Genomic DNA, 22,829 nt, shown 5'->3' on the forward strand with positions numbered 1-22,829 from the left:
GGGTTTGATTAGTGTCATTCCACTTGTTACAAAGAGTTCCACAAGAGAAGGGATTGGAGATTTCTTAGATCCCTTATTCATCCTTGGGCGAATTCAGAGAGGCAAGTGACATAGGAGAAAGTTCCTGAAGATTTCATGAACAATCAACTGACAAATGTCCCGGACATTTGTCCATCCTCGCCCATCACACCCTATAGAAGGCCTAAACAGTATGCATTGCACCCTGGCAGTGTACCACTCAGTATGCATCACACTTTGCCAGTGGAGTAGTCAGTGTGGTTCAATTTAGGCAATTTCTGGATGGTTTCTCAAATGGAACTTTTGGGGAATGATGTATTTATATGACTATGTTCCTTTAGGGTATGAAACAACTCTTTTAGGGGTTGATGAGCCCTAATACATCGACATATAAGTTTGGGGTTGATGTGCCCAAATATGTCTATAATAGTTCTGTACATCGCCGATGTCGATTCGCCGATCTGATCATCGGTGATCGGCATATCGCATGATCACAATCACCAGGTCCAAGATCTCAATATCACACATATGTCTTCCTCCGATTCGATACATCAAATCAGCGAATCAGAGTTTCTCCCATCTCCGCTTAAGTCCAGCCCCTTTGCCTTTCTCCGATGCGATTTCCCTTTATAAGGGTTTTTGCCAACTTTAGGGGATTTTGCCTCTTTTTCCAAAGAAATAGGGCATCTTCTTTCTGCGATAACTTCCGTATCCTAAGTCTATTTTATCCCATTCAAGTTGCAGTAGATTCAAAATGAAAATATCTCTGCAATGGGGATATGTCCAAGAACTTCCTTGGACTTTCATTTTCCTCTATGAGGAATACTTAGACTCAGGAGTCTATCCAAAAACCATTTTGGATCAATTACCATCCATCAAAGATGGTGAAGTGTATGGAATTTTCCCATGCATATAATATATATATATATATATAAAAGAAGGCCACACATAAAGTGGGTGCTCTCCTTGTGGTTTCACCCCATTGACACAATCATTTATGTCACACAAGGCCCAACCTACTTTGTTGGAAGACTATTGTTGAAGGAAAAACATAGGAACTTGGTGGAGAAGAAGCAAAACTCCTTGTCAATGGAGGGTCATATTTTGATCACATGAAAGACAATCAATGCTTGTGGGAATATTTGGCATTAGGATACAATGTTAGAGGTCTCATTTGTATGAGAGCTCAATAGCTTCTTATTGGGAGGAGATATATGCAATAGTGTAGAGATGACATAAACACAATGAGATAACTTAATTGTGAAAACTCTAATATATAATGTAATACACACATTTTATAAACAAAAATAAATAAATATTTATTATTCTCAATATAAATATATTATTATTCTAATTTGATTTAAATTAAATCCTTAGATTTATCACACATATTATTAATTACACCAAACACATTTTAGAATGAAATAAATTATCATATAGAAATAATTTATCCCTCCAAAAAAATTAAAAATTAGAATTTTATCCCTCCAAAAATAAAAATAAAAATAAAAATTAGAAGTCAAAATGATTTACCGCTTGACTCTACCCCTATTTACAAAATTTCACCACCATTATCTAACCATGTGTTACCACAACACAATCGTCAAGAGTGGGAAACAAAACATTTGAAAACCATTACCTCCGTGCACAATCAGCTAAGGGTGGGAAACAAAGTGGTTTCAAGTTTAAAACATGACTTTTCTATCAGACCATTGATTCAAAGTCTACAAAGAAGAAAGCCAGAGAGGTTTGGCTTCTTACTCATTTCAAAGACGTTGTGAGTAGTTCAATAGAGTTTTGGTCTAACTCGTTACCCACAACCAGCTTCTACAATAAAACCCTGATACGATCTCCCATATCTACCATTGCTTCACTCAATACATGACCGAGGCACAGGGCTTATATGGATGTATGCATCTACCTGTTTGGACTTGAATTCACGAGAATGAGAGCGTGTTGTAGAGGTTAGGGTTTATTTTTTCAAATCTACATGCAGGAACAAGACAAAATTACTAGTCTTCTGTGATTTGGAGGTGCTGCAAAACGAGGAGCCACATAGAGAATCTGTGGGCAATGTTAATTCTATTTCAAAAATTCAGAAGCTAATGTAGGCTATGGGAGCCCACGATTTCTCTCTGAAGGACATTTTCAGGCCCAATCGCCACTGTACCATCAAGTTATTTGGCGCTCTCATCAATTTCTGGTGCTACAGGTGAGATGGATATTGTATGTTACGAGATCCTAGCGCTAGCTTTTATATTGGCTTTAATGTGTTTTGAAATTTTTTCTTCGTACTCAAGGAAAATACTTATTATGGGTAGGCTAGACAATAATGGAATGCAACAATGAGCTTGAAAATGAATTACTGATAGAAGAGATGAACATCGAGGTTTTTCTGCCGAAATTCTCTTATGCAAAATAATTGGTTTGCTTCAAATATTTTTTTGTAAATTTAATTAGCTTAGATTTGCATATTTATTCTTTTTTTTTATGGATCTAAACTGGAATGATAATTGAAAGAAGTTGAGGTAGAGTGACAATCAAAGCATGTTCTAACTTAAGCACTACATGCTGAAATTAAGAAGCTGCAATTGGACTTCAACATCTTTGGGAAACATGGCATGATAAAGAAAACAATTCTTCAAAGTAGGATTGGGAAAATTATCGTAACTCCATCTCAATGGCTCGAACAACTCCTCATTAACATGAGGATATAAACTCAGAAAATTTGGATCCCCTGTTTGCATCTGCTTTAAAGCAAGTTTCCAATCATCCACAGGTCTTCTCCTCAATGTAGCGGCTAGTACACGTACGGCTAGGGGCAAACCTTTACATTCATCTGCAACTTGTCTCCATGTATTCGCTTTATCCTGGGGAATACCTTGGCCTTCAAAAGCTATCTTGCAAAACGAATTGGCGGCTTCGTCGAGGAATAGGGTTTGTACTTTCATGGACTCTTGTGCACCCATTTCTCCAGCCTGGCGAGCAGAAAATACAATCTTGCTTCCCTGCTTATTGACAAATGCCATGCCCAATTGATTAATATCGAAGAATCTCCGTAAATCATCTAAGAACACAAGAACTTTCTTGTCCCTCAGAGAAGCAGACAATGATGTCTTCCTATAATCAACATCATTATAGCTTGGTAAGTCATGCTTGATTTCATGAACAATACAACTCTGCAAGTAGGCCAAATTAGGGAATTAACCAACTTTAACCCAAATCACAAAATCAAAGCCTCCTCTATTAACCTTGAAAACATTGTATGTTCTTTTTAGCAATGTTGTTTTACCAACCCCTCCCATTCCATATATACAAATTACATGAATGACTGACTCTCCCGTAAGCAAGCTCATTAGCTTCTCAGAGTTAATCTTAGACCCTACCAATCCAGTGGTTGGCTCCTCCTACAAGAGTACTGTATATTGTTGTTGCGGTGTAGAGATGACTAGCATCTGAATACAGAGACTGAACTGTATATCATTAAGGAGACCCTTAAACAACTCATCGGAAGTTTTTTTTCCAGGCTTTCATCTGTTTTGAGACTTTGCACTTGGAAGGGTCGCAATCAGTACATTTCCAAGGCTGTAATGAGCTAGTGATGAGCGTAATTCCTTTACCAATTTCAGCTTTTGTCTCATCAAGCCGAGATTTCAGCAACCACGATGACGTCTTTTTCTAAGCTCGGAATTGATCATTTATATGCTCTATGAGCACAATATCTAGGAGAAAATTAGCTAGTATAATAATAAGGTAAAATATTGGATTTTGTGGGCTCTTTTCCTTTTGCAGAGTTTAGAACTTGGCAAACCTAACTTGGATGTCAATGTCAGGCTTTTTTTAATTTTAAAAACCTTTAAATCTATCATCCTTTGGTTGAATGCTTTCACCCAATACCCAATACTTACGAGCTTTTGGATTTCTCCCTTGACTGCGTTGTATCATTATTTCTGCTAGACTTGCCAACTATAAATACCTCTCACTTATACTAGGAAGCAATCAAGTAGATATTGCTTTTTACCTTACAGTGCTTAGTTTTTAAAAAAATGATATGTTTGCACATGTTGAATACCTAAATACAAATGTATAATCAATACTTCCATAGAGACCAAACTATGCCTCTTAGACCATGGTGCCTCCACCCTAGCTTCTCTTGTCTCCACTTCTACTAAATCCCAAAAGTAACAAATCTCCAATATGATGAAAACCTGTATACTCTCTCTCGAAACCAACTATGGAAAATTTTACTGAAGCATCTTGCATTTGAACTCTTGTTTAAACCAACCTCTGACTCAACGAAAATTGTCTCTGAAATCATACTCTGAACACTAGCCTAATGAAATGTGTTGGCCCTAAACCCTCCAGTATAACATGGAAAAAATATGGGGGTTAACAAGAGGGTAGACATGAAAGGATTGAGATGATTGAGGGAGGAAAATAATTGGTACTAAAATAAAATATTATCGATAGCAACAGATTAAATGTGTACAGAAAATGATGCATACTGCAAATCAAAACATACATATAATTATGATAATGGTACATTCTTTCTTGCAATAAATAACAATATGATTATACTGATGAAATCTTTAATTAGCAAGGGGATATTACAATTTTCTCTCTCTCCCGAGATAGGTAAGCATAGGCAACATATCCACCTTAGTGCCAAACTCCATAGAATCCATATATTTTTTATACAAACTCATTTTGGTTACAAATTTTGCAACTATATCAACTTTAGACTCTGTCAACTCTATAAGGTAGAATTTGGTTGATGCACCATTAAAGTCTTCCATACATTACCTTCTCCATAGAAACCTGTAAGCAAAATAGTGCTTTATATTTCCTTGCCATTTTGTTTGACAATCAATAAATCTCCTCAAATTTCCACCTTCTAGCTGAGCTGACCAAGCATGAAGTTTGTTTATTCTAAATTGGTCCATACCCACAACACTCAACGAGCTCTACAACTTTAAAAGACATGTTTCACTATTTCATCTATTTAAAATGTAAGCAAACCATTGGTTAACCCTATTTTAATATTTTATGAATTGCATTGGCAACAAGGGACTGATTGATTACAAACTAGCCTAAAACTTGGGACTTGAAAGATGTTATGACTTCAATATGGTTTGACACTATTTTATCCATCTGTCATTCTTGTCCTAAATTGTTTGACTCTTGCTAATCCTTCCTGCTATCTGGAGGTAACTCATATCCCTTAATGTAGTTTGTTGGTTTCATAGTAAAGAAGTGCTTGTCATATACTATCACCAATCCTGTTGATTAGGTCTGCTCACCTCTACTTGTATATTAAAGATACCAGATTTTAGAATAATAACTTACGAAACTCCAATATAGTAGTGTTTCCATAGATATAAAGCATGGGGAGTAAATTTCAAGTTATCTTTTCGACTAAGAACCCTTCTTCCTATTCCATAGTCTCATTGAGTCTTAACCCCTTCCTAGAGAATTTTTTTGTTAGAATTAGGAAGATATCCTAACTATCATTGAAGTGAGGGAAAGGTCCAAATATGGCTCACAACCAACTCCCAAAAGGTTTCTTTGCCTTTCAAATTTCCAGGACAACTTCCTTGAAACAATATGCTAAGCATACCAAATTATCGCAAATATTGGCAATTCTGGCAATATAAAGGATCTGGCTTATCTAAAATGTCAAAAGCCCTAATGATACTGACTGCATGTACATCTGTCTCTAAATGGTGTCTAACTAAAGTTGTCGAGGAGCCTTTCCATTGATTTCCCTTGTCATACATTCACTATTGTTGAAACTGTTGTCGATATTCTAATTGACTTTTAAGTGAGGGGAAGGTCCAAATAGATATTGCAACTAAATCCCATCTATGTCTTGGGAAAACAACTTTAAATTTCTAATACATCTACCTGGAAACAATTTGCTAAGTATTCTAGTTTCTTGCAAGTATTAGCAATCCTGAAAATTTAAAGATATTTAAGGTATTAGACTCAAAAGGTCCCCTGATTCTAGGTAAAGTAATAGGCATCTCTAAAGGATAGTTTAACTAAAACTTGCCATGGATATAGGTTCTGCAAGCTCTGCAGAGGATGAAGGGAGCATCAAATGGTAAGAACATGCATGACAAAATGCCACCAGAAATAAAATCCATCTTTAATCAGCTCACAGATGATGCCATGAAACTAATGGATGGTGGTGATTTCAGTGAAGTAAATGATTTTCATTTCGACTGTCAGCCTTGGAATTGCCCTGTTAGGTTTTAGACAGTATGGGTTTATCTAGTGTGTACTAGTTTTCTCTGGTGTTATGCATGTGTTTCTTGTGCTCAACCTTATTTTGGTAGTCATACGTTGATTTTTCTTACATGATATTCCATCTGCATATTTGCTTTATAGGGCATCAAAATCAATTTTGTACATGTCTGCATTTTCTGTAATATAATGTTTAGATGTGATAGTGGAGGCTACTTATAGTTAATTGGTGTTGGATTACTATTCTCTAGATTCCTTTGCTCATATGTTTAAGCCTTGGTGTCTCATAAATGTAGATGTATATCAAGAGAGAAAGGATGCATTTGAACGAGAAGCTGGTAAGTAATGTCACATATTGTTCCCCCCAGTAAGTTCATGTCACCTATTGTTCCCCCCAAAAGGGATAGAAGAAAACTTGTCCTATTGTTTCAGTTACAACACTTCAGGTCTGGGCAGCTGGAGTTTTTACAAGGGATCAGTTTCCCCTTTGCTGGTAATTAGGCTTCTTTTCAGTCATATTCCTTTGATTTTTGTCATCCATTCAACCTGTTTACCTGCTGCAACTTTTCCTGTGCTTGCCTTTAATTTATTTGAAACTAATTTTCTTTTATGAAACCAATATTTATGCTGAATTAGATTTATCTTCTTTTTAGTAGCTTTTGTGACCTTGTATAATTTGTCTTACAACCAAATTGGTAAAATCAAGTGCATGGGAGACTGTATGGTGATGTATATCATGGTTTTCACTGTTGTAATCTTTTCTCACATATTTGAAAAGAGAAATGCGAACTTTGACCAATTTTTTGCAGGATGTCACCAATTATTGTCTTCTTTCCCACGCTGAGTCAATCATTTGAAGACACACCAACTACGTGGTGTATGATACACCAACAGAAAAAATATTGTATATCCTAATAAAATACTAAAAATCGAATTGTAAGGTTAAAATCTGTGTTACCATGATACGTACCAGCCAGATTTTTGAAAACCCAGTATCTAGAAATGGAAAGGATACATCAAGTACAAAAAATGTATTAATATTTTTAAAATTAAAAAAATATATTAAGAGTTTTGAATTAAAACCATTCATGAATCACAAGATCTGAACTAAAGTCATTAGGTAATTTATAAATCTGAATATGAATGTTGACTTGAAGTTTGATGAGCTATGCAATACACTCTTACAGTAGGACAGATGGAAGAAATATATCGATAGCAATAGTGAGACAGAGGGTTCAGAGTAGACCTTTGCAACCAGTGTCAATGGGAAAGGCAAATGGTTAAAAAAGAAAGGTGAATGTAATGGTGAAGATGCAACTAGAAGTTAGAAGAACATATGCCACTATAGCAAGGTGGGCCATATGAAGAAACATTGCAAAAAGAGGTTGGCTGATCAGAAAAATGGTGAGAGAGGGCCTCAGCAGAAGGCTTATGTTGGGATCTCATAGCCCTTCCTCCAGGGAAGAAACCCATTGGTGGAAAATGGGTATACAAGGCCAAGGGAAATGTAGATGGCACACTTAACAAGCACAAGGTTGGGTTGGTTGCAAAATGGTACTGTTAGCAAGAGGGCATTGACTATGAGCAGAACTTTGCTCCTACAACAAAGATGAGCACCACCCAATTAGTTCTAGCCATGGAAGCATAGTTTGGTTGGAAGATCCATTAGATGGACGTGAAGAGTGCCTTCCATCAGATGGAGATTTCAAGAAGAGGTGTATATGCATCAACGAGAGGAGTCTTGGGTTCCAGTGGAGGAGCATCTTGTTTGCAGATTGTAGAAGACTATATATAGTGTAAAGTAGACACCTTGGGCATGGTACATTAAGGTTGACAGATACTTCGATGAATAGGGTTCCAACAAAGTCCTTCAGATTCTAATTTGTATGTCAAAAGTGTTGGTAATGATATCATTCTACTGGTCATTTATGTAGGTGACATTATTATTACAGCTAGTAAGGTTAGTGCTATTAAACAAATGAATTCTAATATGAAAGATTTTGACATGATTGAGCTAGGCCTCCTACATTACTATCTAGGTGTAGAAGTTTGGAAAACAGGGAGCGACATTTTGGCCTCTGAAATCTCTGTGACCATGACCGCTAGTCTCTAAAACTCTGCAATATAAGCCTCCGAACTACCTATCTGCTTGAGTTGTGCCAACGCTCTAAAATGTATCTCTGGATCCTTGCAGTCAAAGCGCTCAATAAGCCTCTAAGTGAACTATGTGTATGAGGTGATGATGTTATGCCCCAACATCACCAACCCATGGTACCACCACTCATGGGCCTCACCATCCAAGTGCAGGGTGGCCAATTTGATAGCCTCCTCCTCTGTCATATGATGCAGCTGAAAATAAGTGTCCAATTTTTGCACCCATGATCGAGCTGAGCATTTGGACAACCCATCAAAACAGGGGATGGTCACCTTCCCCAGTGTTTTCTGCAGCTCCTGATTCTGCCTTGGAAACCTCTGAGATGGTTTGGGCCTGCTCTTTAGTTGAAGGTGGCAGAAATCAGTGAAGCTCATAGCAACGCGGAAATCTCGTCCTAAAAATTGACATTGTTTCATGTACTTTGCATAAGGGCCCAAAATCAGTCTACCACATTAAGTCTTTTGCATCATGTTGCAAAAACTGAGGCATATTGGGTTTGGCCATTTTGTTATCAGTGCGGGCTGGGTTATGCACATAAGTCCTGTTGGAAATAATACCGAGGGGGGGGGTGTGGGTGAATCAGTATTATCAGATCAATATCTTAATTTTCAAAACTGATTTGTATACGCTACTTCAGTCAGTGAACTAGCGTGTATACGCAAATATACTTAATGAAACCAGCGTATATGCAGAGATTTTTTTATTTACCCAAATTATCATGTATTGAACTTTAATCAGTATATCAGGAATTCATTAGACAATGCAGTAAAAGCAGAATAATGCACTACACATAAGCAACACACATGAACACGAAGATATAAAGTGGAAACCTAATGTTGGTGAAAACCACCTGTTGTTGTCGTCTATGTCTTCTTTTAATAATAAGAGAATTCAATTTACAATTTTTGTATTGGTGCAGTCTTATACCAGTACGCAGGCTTCTACCTGCAGAAGACTAAAACCTTCTCTCGTTCTCCAGCGTCTACTGGAAGGGAGCTACAACCCCTAGCTCTTGTACTAGCCGATATGTTTGCTAGTACATAGGCGCTGACCTACAAAAGGCTACGACCTTCTTTTTCTTCATGGATCTCGTTTCATAAATTTTTAGACTGGATCCATCAACATCATTCAATCATCAAATATATCTGCATCAACCAATCTCCTTTTGAACCAACCACAACCGAATCACTCAATCACTTTGACAAACCATCAATCTGATTATTCAAAACGTTGTCACCAGAATACAGTAACCTGAACCCAAGCCAAAACCCAGAACTTTGCAACAGGAAAGGGAAAACAACTAAAATATATTTTATAAGGTATACGCTACTTCCATGTGTCGAACCTGCGTGTACACGCGCTTTGCTCAAAGCCAACCAGCGTATACATCTGCAAGTATAAATTCAGAGTTTTGCAGCTATTCCAGACTTTAGTTATACCCAAATCATATCATTTACATAATAATATATGTGTCGGTATTCAGATCTAGAATATACATGAGCAAAAACACACAATGATAGTTCATTTTACACCTTAAGTTCCCAATCCATCATTAGATCTGATCTCTCCTCATCAACTAAGGTTCATCCTTGGTTTAAATCCAGCAATGCACCATAACCCAATAACCTGCATACTAGATCTCACACTTTATCAAATATTCGATACTTGCACACCTTGGCCTAATGATCTTCTCCTCCTTTTATAGTTTTAGGCATCTCTCAATACCATGGACCAAAACCACTTATGACCAATAACTTAGACCAAATACCTAGGGTCAATACCTTGGACCATATACCTTGGACCAATACCATGGACCAAATACTTCGGACCAAAAATTTAATTTTCCAAGGCATACATGCTTTTCCTTCTGTGAAAGTGCGTGTGTACGTATACGCGACTTGAATACAGTCAACCTGTGTGTATACGCAGCTTAGTCAATGGTGAATCTGCGTATACCTCTCTTTCTTCATTCTATGAAGACTAATCTGCAATTCTTCGTTGTTTACCTGCTATACTTTCTAAATTGGTTCCTTGAAGCTGCCCTACATTTCATCACATCTATAAGCACTGTTGTCATGCATTCTATCACATCTGATATCTTTTCTGTAGATTTATCTAGTTACCATATACAAGTGAGTTATTCTGCTACAAGTGGGTTGTCATCAAGTACAACACATACATCATAATGCCAACAATCTTCCCCTTTGGACTTAATGGCAACAACCACACCAAGTCATTCTCCCCCTTTGACATCAAGGGCAAAGGGTCATGCTCCCCCTCAGTGCATGCTGAATTCTCTGATACGCTGAAGTGTGTTGATTGAGCTCCCATGATCAAGTCCATGCTCCCCCTAAGCATAAGCAAGGTCTGCAAAAATATGTTCTAAAAGAAGAACATGACTCTATACATACATCATAAATGACCTTCCTATCACCAATGACTCATACATACATCCATCTCCCAACCAAGTGGGGATATACCAAGTTTGACTCATCCACCCAACCAAGTGGGGAAATACCAATTGTTTATACATGTCAAAACAAGAAACATTACATCATCCATTCCATGCATAGTGGGGTTACAATTTCGGTCTTTTCATGACCTTTACATTAAAAGATATACATGACATATATAACAGAGACCAAATATCTTAAACAAGATCATGATAGTCATCGACAACTATCATATAATCTCCACCATCAGCAGCATTTGTCAATCAGACCAGCAACCTGTATATGTCCATCATTATTTCCCAAACTATGATCAACCATGTTCTCCCCCTGACCCTATTCCACCTGTTCACTGTCAAATCTGATCATTGCATATGTCAGTAAGAGATATTAAAGCATCATCATCAATCAAATATACATCAAGTTATCAACAACTTTATGAGGACCAAAATATTTCCATATGTTATCAACAGAGTGAAACCATCATCAAACAGAGCAGATAATTGACAGAACCATAGCAGACCCCTTTTTCCTGAGTCTAGCCCACTACTTTCCTTCAAACCAACATATACGAAACTGTGCCCACAGAAACCCGCATATGTACGCGACTACGCTTTATGAAACTCGCGTATAACCACCTTTATTTGAAGAAAATAGGTTTTAACAGCAGGATGATGCAGCAACTACTCCCAGCTTTTGTCTGAGATATTCAAATGTCTCTCTAAGGCAGTGATTTAGTGAATATATCAGCAACCTGTTCTTTGGAGGGAACAGACTCCAGTTTGGCCTTTTGTTCAAGCACTTGTTCATGTAGAAAATGATATTTGATGGGTATGTGCTTGGTCTTGGAGTGCATGACTGGATTCTTTGAAATACGTATGGCACTTGTGTTATCACATTAAATGGAGATGGGTGGAGTACATGTGATATGAATGTTTTGCAAGGTTTGCATCATCCAAAGTAGTTGTGTGCAGCAAGATGCAGCAGCTACGTATTCTGCTTCCACTGTAGATAATGCAATTGAACTTTGTTTCGTGTTGAACGAATACACTAACTTGGAACCCATATAGAATGCCCCACCACTAGTGTTTTTCTGTCATCAACACTCCCTGCTCAATTTGCATCTGTATATGCATGAAGTGTAAGATCTGTATCTCTAAGATAACATAAACCAAAGCTCTATGTTCCTTGAAGATATTTGAAAATCCTTTTGACTACCTGAAGGTGTGTTTCCTTAGGATTTGCTTGGAATCTTCCAACTATTCCCACTTGTTACAGGGAAAAGTGTCTATATAGAACTGCTCTATCCCACTAAGGTGTGACAGCTGCCTTAGAAACAAACAGAGAAAAACTACTTTTGTTTTTCCTTTATGAATTATAGATAGAGAGGAACAGAAAGACCAACCTCTGTCTTGCGCTAATCCTTCGATTCGATCCCTCTCTTCTTTGATAGTCCTCAGCTACCTGCTCCCTTGCACGCCCAGCTTCACAAAGTACCTGTAAGATCACAGAAGCATAGCACTATACAAAGACATGGATCTATATTCATAAACAATCTACGATCAGATGTAAATTGACCATACAAATGTAACAAGCATCAATGATACAAAAGCATGGAGGAAAACTCAAATAGTTTTTATTGATAAACAAGAAAAGATCCAGGAGGAGTTACAACCAGTTGTTCCGACCCAGCATCAACCTCCCAGCAAAGAAACCCCTCTTCACCTCAAACAAAGCTTAGATCACCCAACAATCTGATGTTTGTCTCTAGAAACCAACAGCAATTCCTTACAATATGCAAAATTCCAGCCCCTGGATCTCTGGGATGAGGGATCCATATATAGATATCTGTAAGGGGATGAGTCAGCTTGTGATTTGATTAGTGTCTTCTCTCTGATAGTTCTTGCTTCCACTTGGAGACTGAAGGCCTCTTACTCATCCTTGGTCGAATTCAGTGAGGCAAGTGTCACAGGAGAAGATTCTGGAAGCTTCCACTGTCTCTCCACCTCACGGAATGACACTGCCATTTGTCATTTCTCGCCCATCGCACCCCACATAAGGGATTTTTGAAATGCAACGCACCCTCACAGTGTATTTAGGTGAGATGCAACGCACTTAGCCAGTGGAGCAGCTGCAATGATCCTGTTTTGACCAATTCTGAGCAGTTTCTCATGGAGAACTTCTGGGAGAAGCTGTAATCTGTTGACCTTGTTCCTTTAGGGGTTAGAACAACACTTTTAGGGACTTAGGAGCCCTTGGTTTATGGACATTTCATGCTTAGAGTTGTAGGGCACAAAAATGTCTATAACAGTTGCCCCCTAAAGTATGAGGCCGTTAACCTTTTGGTGTCGGGTGAAATGCTTTATTATGAGGATTCGAAGTTCTTTCAATGCTGGGAGGAGACTTGTCATAAGATACAATACAATACATTATTTTTATACTAGTTTCATGATCTAGCTGAGGCGGGCATTCCCATGCTCAGCTTTATAAATTCATTTTCATGTACATAGGACAGACAATCGTCTGAGTGTAGACTGATGATTCTGATAGAGCCATCATCCTTTTGAGTGGATGATTATCTGTGCAGCAATGATGTACATTTAATGTCTTTATTTTCCCTGAATATATATCGCAGCCCGGATGGATGAAACTAGATCCGGGGTCTTCAATCTCATCCGATCTTCACTCGAAGTACAAGTCAATCCATGTGAGAAATGTTCTGAAGTCGAACATGGAAAGACATCGCTTGATTACCAGTCAATGATGTAAATTGTTAACAAGCGCGAGAGGAATCACCGATAATGATAATGACCCTCAAGGCACTGCAGTACAATTCACGTGGTGTGAATAAAGGACTTGGTGTCGAACACCACGCAAAATCTTTCGATCGAAGGCCATTGATGTAAACCTGTCGCCGAAAGTGAGAAACTTGCCATTGAGGCATGCAAGCTTCAAAGTACTGAATGGGGTGTTCCTAGATCAAATTCTTAGATAATGAGCTGATGTCGACAAGAAGTGATCCGTCACAGGAGGGCCTTAATGAATCCCACATCAATGACACGGAACAGAGCAAATGATTTTAATGGAGGTGAAAACGATCTGGTGATATAAGGTTCATGGTGGCGGTCATGAAAGAATGGAGTATAATGTATGGTAGTGGGTGAGACACAGGTGAATTCTCTGAATGACTTCTCTTGAACATATCGGCGACACTGATGTGATGGATTGGTAGCATTAACCCCAAATGTGGATGGTATGGCGTGACCATGGTGATGTGACCGGTGAATGAAACAACCCAACCCGACTCGGACACAGAGTGGAAGTGTCATGTTCAAGAGCGACTTGCTACCAACAAAGTTTCTTTGAGTTTTCTTCCCAATTTTCCCCAGTCATTGCTGACCAGTACCTCTTTATTTTTGTCAAGCTTGAGGAGGGTAACATATGCTTGTTCTATAATTTGCCCTTCGGGCAAACCCATCGCTATGTTTTAACGAGCCTAGCGATAGTGAAACTCGTTCTCGTCTATAGACAAGTTTGTCGCTATTAATCTTTTTAACGAGTTTAACGACAAAGATAACTCGGTCCTTTTCAATTTTAGAGAGTCTGAAAAGGAACGTAAAGGTAACTCCAAAATTCATTTTTCGTCATCTAATCCCTTAAGTCTGAAAAAGTATAAAACAATACAGAAGGGATGAATTTTCGATACTTTTAACGAGCCGAACAAAACAAGCGCTCGATCTTTTTGTGTAATAATCCCTCAGGTCCAAAAAGATTAAAATCTAGAGGAGGGATAGCACTTCCTGTCCCTTTAACGAGCTGGAGAGGCCAATGGCTCGGCAATCTTTTCATATTTTACGAGTCAGTTGAAAAGAGCTTAAAGGAGACTCATCTTTTGAGGAACGAGTGATAAATGGGTAGCAGTTGATTCCAGGTAAGGTTTGGAATTTTCCAATCACGGTAGTGTCACAAGGATGGCTAGTGAAATCACTCTTCGCAGCTGGAGGTGAATGATCGACCAATGAAAAAGTGGAGGTGACGGTGCAAACACGACCAAGGCTTTAATGGCTGAAGTACTACATTCACGAAGGTTATTTACCGGGGAATAGTTCATTTTTTAACGAGCTTAAACGCGGGTGCAAACATTTGCTCATGTCTTATGTTTATTTTTCAACGAGCTTGAACTATGTGCTAAAACTGCTCGATTAAATGGTCCCTTTTTTATTTTACCATAGATAGCTCTGTTTCTTTCAAAGATTGTACTGTATTTTCAACTGCTTCATCAAACTAGTCAGAAATGAACAATATATGCTTGAAAACGAGTTAGAACACCAATATTTTACTTTGAACTACGTAAAAAGTAATGAAAAAGTGTTTTTACCTCTCATTTTACCATTTCATTTGAACTTTGGTTTGTTGGAGCTTTGGAGGTGCTTTCCCTCCTTGATTTTCATCAGCTGATTTCGGGAGATTCTGTGGACGATTCTCGGCGCCGTCTGGACCAGGTAGGAGCTAAACCTGAGCTCTTTCATTTCATGGTTTCCATTTTGCATTTTGAGCCTGATTCCTAGCTTCTCTGAGCCCCTGGGGTTTGAAAAGCTCGTTCTGCCTTCAGCGCATCCTCTGTGTATCGAAAGGTGCGTTGAATGTTGGCCATCTGACATGCAACGCACCCAGAGTACTGCTGCAGGTGCGATGGACGCAGAGAAGGAATTCTGTGCACAATTTTTTATGGAAATTTTGCCTGTTTCTTACCAAAATCAGGATCTAACTCTTCTCTTGTTTGTTTTTCAGAGATCTTTGGAGCAAGATGACCATTACATGGCGAGAACGTGAGCATGAAGAAGAGGACATGTTTGCCTTACATGATCCAGTTACAGTAAACGCAATGCGGAACTGTGGCTTGCTGAAGTTTTTCCGCATTTCTAGCATGAGACAACAGATCAACTTACTGCAGTATTTGCTCAATGCTTGGGATCCTACCAATCAGGTTTTCCAGATCAGGGGCAAATCTATCCCCTTGACTGTAGTAGACATGTATTTCTTGACTGGCTTGTCGAGGCGGGGTGCCCCCATCTCTTTGTTAGGTTCGGCCCAAGGAGGTGACTCGGTGAGAGATTATGTTCGCCGGTACTGCAGAGAAGGATCTCAGCCGAGTAAAGACTGCAAGATCATCATCCGTGATGTCACTGACAGGTCCCTTAGTACTATTCTGTTTACTTTTGGTAGGATGGCCGGTGGTGCGGCTCTTCATGTAGCCAACCGATCTTATATGCAGTATGCCTTGGAATGCCTCCAACCGAAGGTGTTCAACTGGTGCGACGCAGTACTTCTTGTGATGAAAGAACAGTTAACCAAGATAAAGAGCGGGAGGTTGAAGAACTTTGGGTATGGTTCTATTTTGACCGCCTTTTCCTTAGAGAAGATACCACTGATGCAGCCGCAGTACATTGCACTCGATTTACCTTCTCCTACTGAACCACGTATGCAGAGATGGGTTGAACATATGTCTAGGCATGCTGGCCAGTCTCAGATTTCATTTTCTGATACCTTCTTCAGGTGGTTTGATCGTCAAGAGATGGTTTATTCCGAGTATCCATACGCTGGCATGGACTTCCGGGGTGATCCAGATTTGGTACTGCCGGATGGCGAACAGTGGGGCGCCATTGGTAAAATTTTTGACCATATTCCTGTTTATCGTTTTTTGTTTATAATGTCCTTGTGCTTTATTCTATCAAGACTTTAATCAAACTCATGTGTACATGCAGATGTTGGTCCTGTTCGTCCAGCAGTTCGCCTGAGAGTACCAGCTGCTGCCCCAGCAGGAGAGGCCGTCGGAAGGGCTATCCTTCGTGGCCGAGACTCTCACAGCATTACAGGAGCAGGTTGAGGGCCTCACTCTTGGTATTCCAGATGTGAGGACTGACGAGCTACCTTTGAGGTTACAGCGGCGTACCACTGGTGTGCCCAGACAATGGACTCGTCTCTTACACATGATCGCACAGGCTGTGACTTGCTATCACGAGCATCATTAGACTAGGGTGCCCCCTAGCATTTTGAATTTTTTGGTCATTTGACCGATTTTGTCTTGGTTACAGAACATTATGTGTAAACCATAAACAGTTGTATATTTTTGATTTTCGGAGTTTTATTTTGGTTAAATTACATGATCCAAATGTAAACATTGATGGTATGTTTCTTTTTATAAATGTTGTAAATGTCTATCTAACATATAGTTTGCTAATGAGTCCATTAATGTGTTTAAGTTTTTGGAAATGTGTTGATATTGAATAAAATCAAATTGTCTTTCCAAACTCTTAACCCTTAGGAACATGCAATAAATAGCTGGGTTTCGGACGGAATAGATACCAGTGTGTTGTAGTATTATGAGTTGTGAGTCTAGCCTGACAATTAATCGACGTATACCATGTGTGATGGCATCAGAGAGAAGTTCTATCAACGCACTATATTCAGCGATGTTATTTGTTGATCGACCAATACATACCCCTCTGAAACTTACTAACTCGCCGCTTGGATCAAAAATAGCCCAGGCTGCAGAAGATAGGTTCCGCGAACTACGACTCGCTCCGTCGGCATATCCAACACATGACTCCAATAGGTTTGACATCTGCAACAAATGTAAAAAGTGGATTATTTGACCAAAATAAACACTTTAGTGAAAACAAAAACATAACAAAAGCATACAGGTTACCATTACGCATAGTAACGCTTGAGGTACAACCCATTACGAGGTTGCGCCAGTGGAATTCCGTCATAATCCATTAACTCGTAGGCTCCTTTTGCTAACACTCGTTTAACAATATAGGGGCCCATCCATAAATACTTAAATTTACCTGCTCCCAATTTGTCGGATTCTTGGTCGTAAAGTAAGACCAAGTCACCTTCTGAGAAGACACGGGGTTTGACATTTTTGTCGAACTGCGCCTTGACTCGCTTCTTATGGGCTTCGTTAGCCAAAGCGGCATCACGACGGGTTTCATCCAATTGGATTAATTCCAAGAAACGAGATTTTTCTTCTGAAGTTCCGGGGAGGAGATCAATTGCGAGTTTAAGAGACGAGATTTCACACTGGATTGGTAAGACCGCTTCCAGACCATATACCAGTTGGAAAGGTGTAAACCCGGTTACATTCCTTACCGATGTTCAGTAAGCCCACAAAGCTGAGTATAGGATTAGGTGCCATCTTCTTTTGTGAACTCCAATCATCCTTTGCAGCATGCGCTTTAGGACCTTGTTGATTGCTTCAACTTGTCCGTTGGCTTGTGGATAATATGGAGTAGAGCTGTCGTGAGACAACCCTAGTTTGGCAGCTAATTCGACCATCATGTGATTGCGAAAATGTGATCCATGATCTGTGACTATAGCCTGCGGCACGCCGAATCTGGAAACTACATAATTGAAAAAGAAGAGGGCAGTTGTTTCACCAGTATTATCTAATGTAGGCATCGCCTCGGCCCATTTGGTAAAATAGTCAACTGCGACTATGATATACCCATGCCCCCCGGTTGAGGTGGGATTACATGTCATGAAATCGATGCCCCATTTGGCGAATGGCCCAACAGCAACTATTGGCTGCAGAGTGCGGGTGGTCTTCTGGTTTTGTTATCGAAAATTTGACAAGCATGGCATCTTCTGACTGCAGTTATGCAATCTTTGAACATTGTTGGCCAGAAGTATCCTGCTCGTAAGATTTTTTGCGTTGTAGCATATCCAGATTGATGCCCCCCACACGCGCCTGAATGACAATCATTCAGGACTTTTTCGGCCTCCTCATGGGTGAGGCACCTTCTCAGAACTGTACCGATACCACGACGGTAAAGTGTATCACCAACGATCATGTAGTCTTTTGCTTGGTATCGAATACGTTTTTGTTCGGAGTGGGAGGTGTTTGGCCTATATTTTTGGGTTTGCAGATAAATGATTATATCCCCATACCACTCATTGCTTGTAGATATCAGAAACAAATTTTCGTCCACGATTGTTTCTTCAGATGTTTAATCGTTGGACGACGATGGGAGATCGCACAATAATTCTGCGAAAACTAGAGCTTTCTTCGACTTGGATTTTACAAATTCCATATCAAACTCTTGTAGGATTGCTATCCATTTTGAATATTTGCCCCCAGCGACTGTCGCGACAATATATAAGTCATGGGGTTGAAATATGACAGAATGGTAGTTTTCCGAAAGAGGACATAGTGTCGAAATCTCTGTATCGCTTGAACAGCTGCAAGTGTTAGCTTTTCAACGTAAGAATATATGTTTTCTGTATCATTTAAGTTTTTACTTAAATAATATATAGGATGTTCAATTTTATCGACTTCTTGAACTAAAAGCATTGCGATGGTCGTATCTGCTGCAGCCAGATACAGGTTAAAATCTTTTTGATAATCAGGAGCGTACATTAATGATGCTTTCATTATGGATTCTTTTGAAGCATCAAAGGAAGCTTGCGCAACCTGATCCCAGAGAAAGGGTACTTCCTTTTTCAAAAGACGTGTATAACCTTTAGCAAGTTCGGCGTAATTTGGAATGAACCTCCTCAGAAAGTTTGCTTTCCCTTGGAGTTTCTGAATCTGAAGCAAATTCGAAGGTGGAGGCAAATTTATGATTTCCTGGACCTTACATGGGTCGAGATGAATCCCGTCCTTGGAGACTACAAAGCCAAGTAAACGACCAGAACTGACGCAAAATACACATTTGTGTGGATTGAGTCGTATCTTGTAGTGTCGGCAACGTAGAAATATCGCTCTTAAATGTTGCGGATGATCAGTCCGCTTTCGCGAATGAGCCGGAAGGTCGTCGAGGTACGGTTGAACGATGTTTTTGATGTCATGGAAGGCATAATTCATTGCCCTCTGAAACGTCGCCCCTGCGTTCTTTAAACCAAAGGGTAATTTTCGATATGCGAATGTGCCCCACGAACAAATAAATGCAGTCTTTGACTGGTCCTGTGGGCGGATATTTATTTGATTATACCAGGAGAATCCATCCATGAATGAAAAGATTTCGCATCCGGCGCATTCATCATCTGGTCAATGAAGGGTGTAGGGTAGTTGTCTTTTGGACAAGCTTGATTTACATCCCTATAATCGACGCACACTCTAATTGTTCCTTGTTTTTTCATAGCAGGGACAATATTCGATACCCAATCGATTAGAGGAACCGGGTAGATGAAACCAGCATGGAGAAGTTTTTCAACTTCTGCCTTAATGGCAGTGGCTTTCTTGGGGTGCACCTGCCTTAGCCGTTGTCATACTGGTTTGACATCTGGATACATCTTAATTTCGTGTTCAACGATACTCGAGTCAATGCCTGGCATTTCACTGTATGACCAGGCAAAGACATCTCTGAATTCGCGAAAAAGAGCGTTATATATTTCCAGTTCTGAAGGAGAACAACATTTGCCAACATAAATATTCTCTACAACATCTGTTTTGGTCGAGATATTTATGGCGATAGTCTCTTCAATATTGGACAAGTTTCGCTCGGAATCCACCGTGTTTACAGTATTTGATAGGAAATCAAAGACTGAAGGATGATAAAGGTCATCTTGAGTATCTTCTCCACAATCCGGAAGAAGGGAACGATAGTGGGAATCATTCCATGGTGCTCCTTCAATTACCACTGATTGGACAATTCCTTCGTCGGTGACATGCACTTGCGACCAAGGATCTGAAGGGGTACCATATTCTTTAGACATATCTATCCAAACGCTTGATGAGCGTTGATTTGGGTTTGCCTCCCATGCTAGGAACATTGATTGCTATAATATTTTGGTTGGACTTGGGGGCAAAACCATTGCATGATCCATGTCGATATCGTTTTCTGAGATCTTTTTAGAAGATATCATGTTGCAGGTTCCTATCGACGCTACTTCTGCCAGGTTGATTGGAGGTGGAAGGGCGAAAGTTCCCATTAGTATAGGATCTTTTAATAGGCCTACTCCGATATTTTGAAGCGAATGGGGGCTTCCATGGATCATGGGAATGCTTCATATAACTTGAGAAACATTGGGGAGGAAGTTTTGTTGATCGACGATTGTAATCCCTCCTTGAAAGGGAAATGCAATCTTCCTAAAATAGGTCGACACAACAGCTGCCATAGCATATATCCATGGCCTTCCTAGTAGGATGTTGTAATCAAGATTTCCATCGATTACTTCAACATCTATTTCTATCGTTTTCCCTCCTAGTTCAACTTTCAAGTTGCTTAGAATACCATATGGGCTATATGTTCTTCCATCGAATGCTTTTAATGTCATCGAAGATCGCGACAAAATTGGAGATCCTAAAGTTTTCCAGCAACTCATCGACATAATGCATGTAGATGCTCCCTCATCAATAATTGTTCGATGAACAGTTTTGTTGAGGGCTTTCACTTGAACAAGGAAAGCTAGTTGAGCTGGTAATTGAGGATCGTAGCCTTTATGGTCGAAGGATACAAGATTGGAATCCTTTGGGTCTATCCCACCAATGGCTGATAATAAACCCTGCCTTTGGAATGGGCAATTTTGTAGTACTTCAAGATTCGACATAGCGGATGGCGATTGTGCCAAATCTTCCACTATATTATAATGTTGTGCCGCTCTAGCGCGGGGATTAAACGTCGACTTGTGTACTACTCCCTTTGGCGGTTTTATTGTCAATTCAGGAATGATGGGTGGCGCAACTTCTGTCAAAGTTGTTGTCGAACTACTAGGTTGATCGTTATCCTTATTTTTCGACAGCTGTGGATTCTCATAATCTTTGTTCCTTGTCGATATCAAAGCATCATTTTGCTGTTTTGAAACCGACAACATCAGCACTTGAGACGGGGAAGCATTTTCACTTTCAACCAGATTTGTTCCTGGATTTGGAAACGGATCAGTTAACACTGCGGAGGTTTTCGAATTCTTGAAGAATTTTTTAACCTCAGCTCTGTGTGGACAATTTGCGGTCCAATGATCCTCATCGCATATAAGGCATGGATTTTTTGGTTTCCTATCTCCAGGAGGGTTTGAAGAAGATTTTTCAGGTGATGATTCCTCCTGTTTCTTCTTCTTCCCTTTGCCTTTCTTCTTGCTCCCTGGTTGTTTGGTTTCTTTGCCTTTATCTGTCGATACGGCATTTATTTCCGAAGCAAGAAGTTCATCTTTTGCATTTTGACTTGAAATCTTACGGGCCTTTTTGGATGTAGCCTTTGTCGATTTCGTGTTTGTTGTGCCAATCACGCCATCGCCGGCATGAGAGTCATTGTTCGATTTAGGAGGAGGAGGAATTGAGAATTCCATTCTAGGGGCGTCAGGTATTTTATCGTAGAGCGTGCCGGACTGAGTGTAAATCAAGTCCAGATATTGTGCACGAGCGATAACTTGCTCTTCTGTTACGACTCCCCCCTTTGCCACATCTTCCGTGATGGAAGGCAGTAATGACTTGATAAACCATTCAGCTAAGAGCTGATCGGGGACATACGTTTTTACCATTCTACGACGACGTCGCCACTCATGTATATGATCAGATATGTGAGTGGTCGTTGTCTGCTTGAAGTTGGTAAGAAGTTCTGTTCCCGTTTCGTACCTTATTGGTAACTGAAAATGGGTTAAAAAGGTTGTGGCTAAGGTACTGAAGTTGTCGAACGAAGCTCTAGGCAATTCGATGTACCATTTTGCCGTCGGACCCGTTAACGTCCTCTGAAAGAGGTGAAGTCTTATCGAATCATCATTTAGGGTGTTCGATGAACACCATAGATGAAAGGTCATCACGTGATTCGATGGATCTTCACCCGGATTTCCATTAAATTTAGGAATATCTGATGGAAGTTTATGCGGAATCGCTGGCCACCAAGGGGCGTAAGCGATTGGATCGTTTGTTAACCGATTTAAATCAGGTAACTCTAAAGTTGCCACAAAGAGTAACTGTTGATTCAGGTTAGGTGAAGCATACCCAGGATACGATGGGATTG

The 22,829-nt window shown here is 39.6% G+C and overlaps 1 protein-coding gene across 1 annotated transcript in view; it reads right to left on the reverse strand.

Moving 5' to 3' along the window:
• Positions 1-2,582: 2,582 nt before the first annotated feature.
• The window catches only part of LOC149199206 (putative disease resistance protein At5g63020), a 43,873-nt gene continuing 23,626 nt past the window's right edge, over positions 2,583-22,829 (reverse strand). The window contains exon 2 of the mRNA XM_089400486.1: positions 2,583-3,197. Within this exon, the coding sequence (XP_089256612.1) occupies positions 2,583-3,197 (615 nt within the window). The remainder of the gene's footprint in view (positions 3,198-22,829) is intronic.

The sequence above is a fragment of the Pinus tabuliformis genome, chromosome 2_1 (genome assembly GCF_031772625.1).
Source record: "Pinus tabuliformis cultivar Carrire ecotype Pingquan chromosome 2_1, CPIR1, whole genome shotgun sequence".
NCBI classification, from domain to species: Eukaryota; Viridiplantae; Streptophyta; class Pinopsida; order Pinales; family Pinaceae; genus Pinus; species Pinus tabuliformis.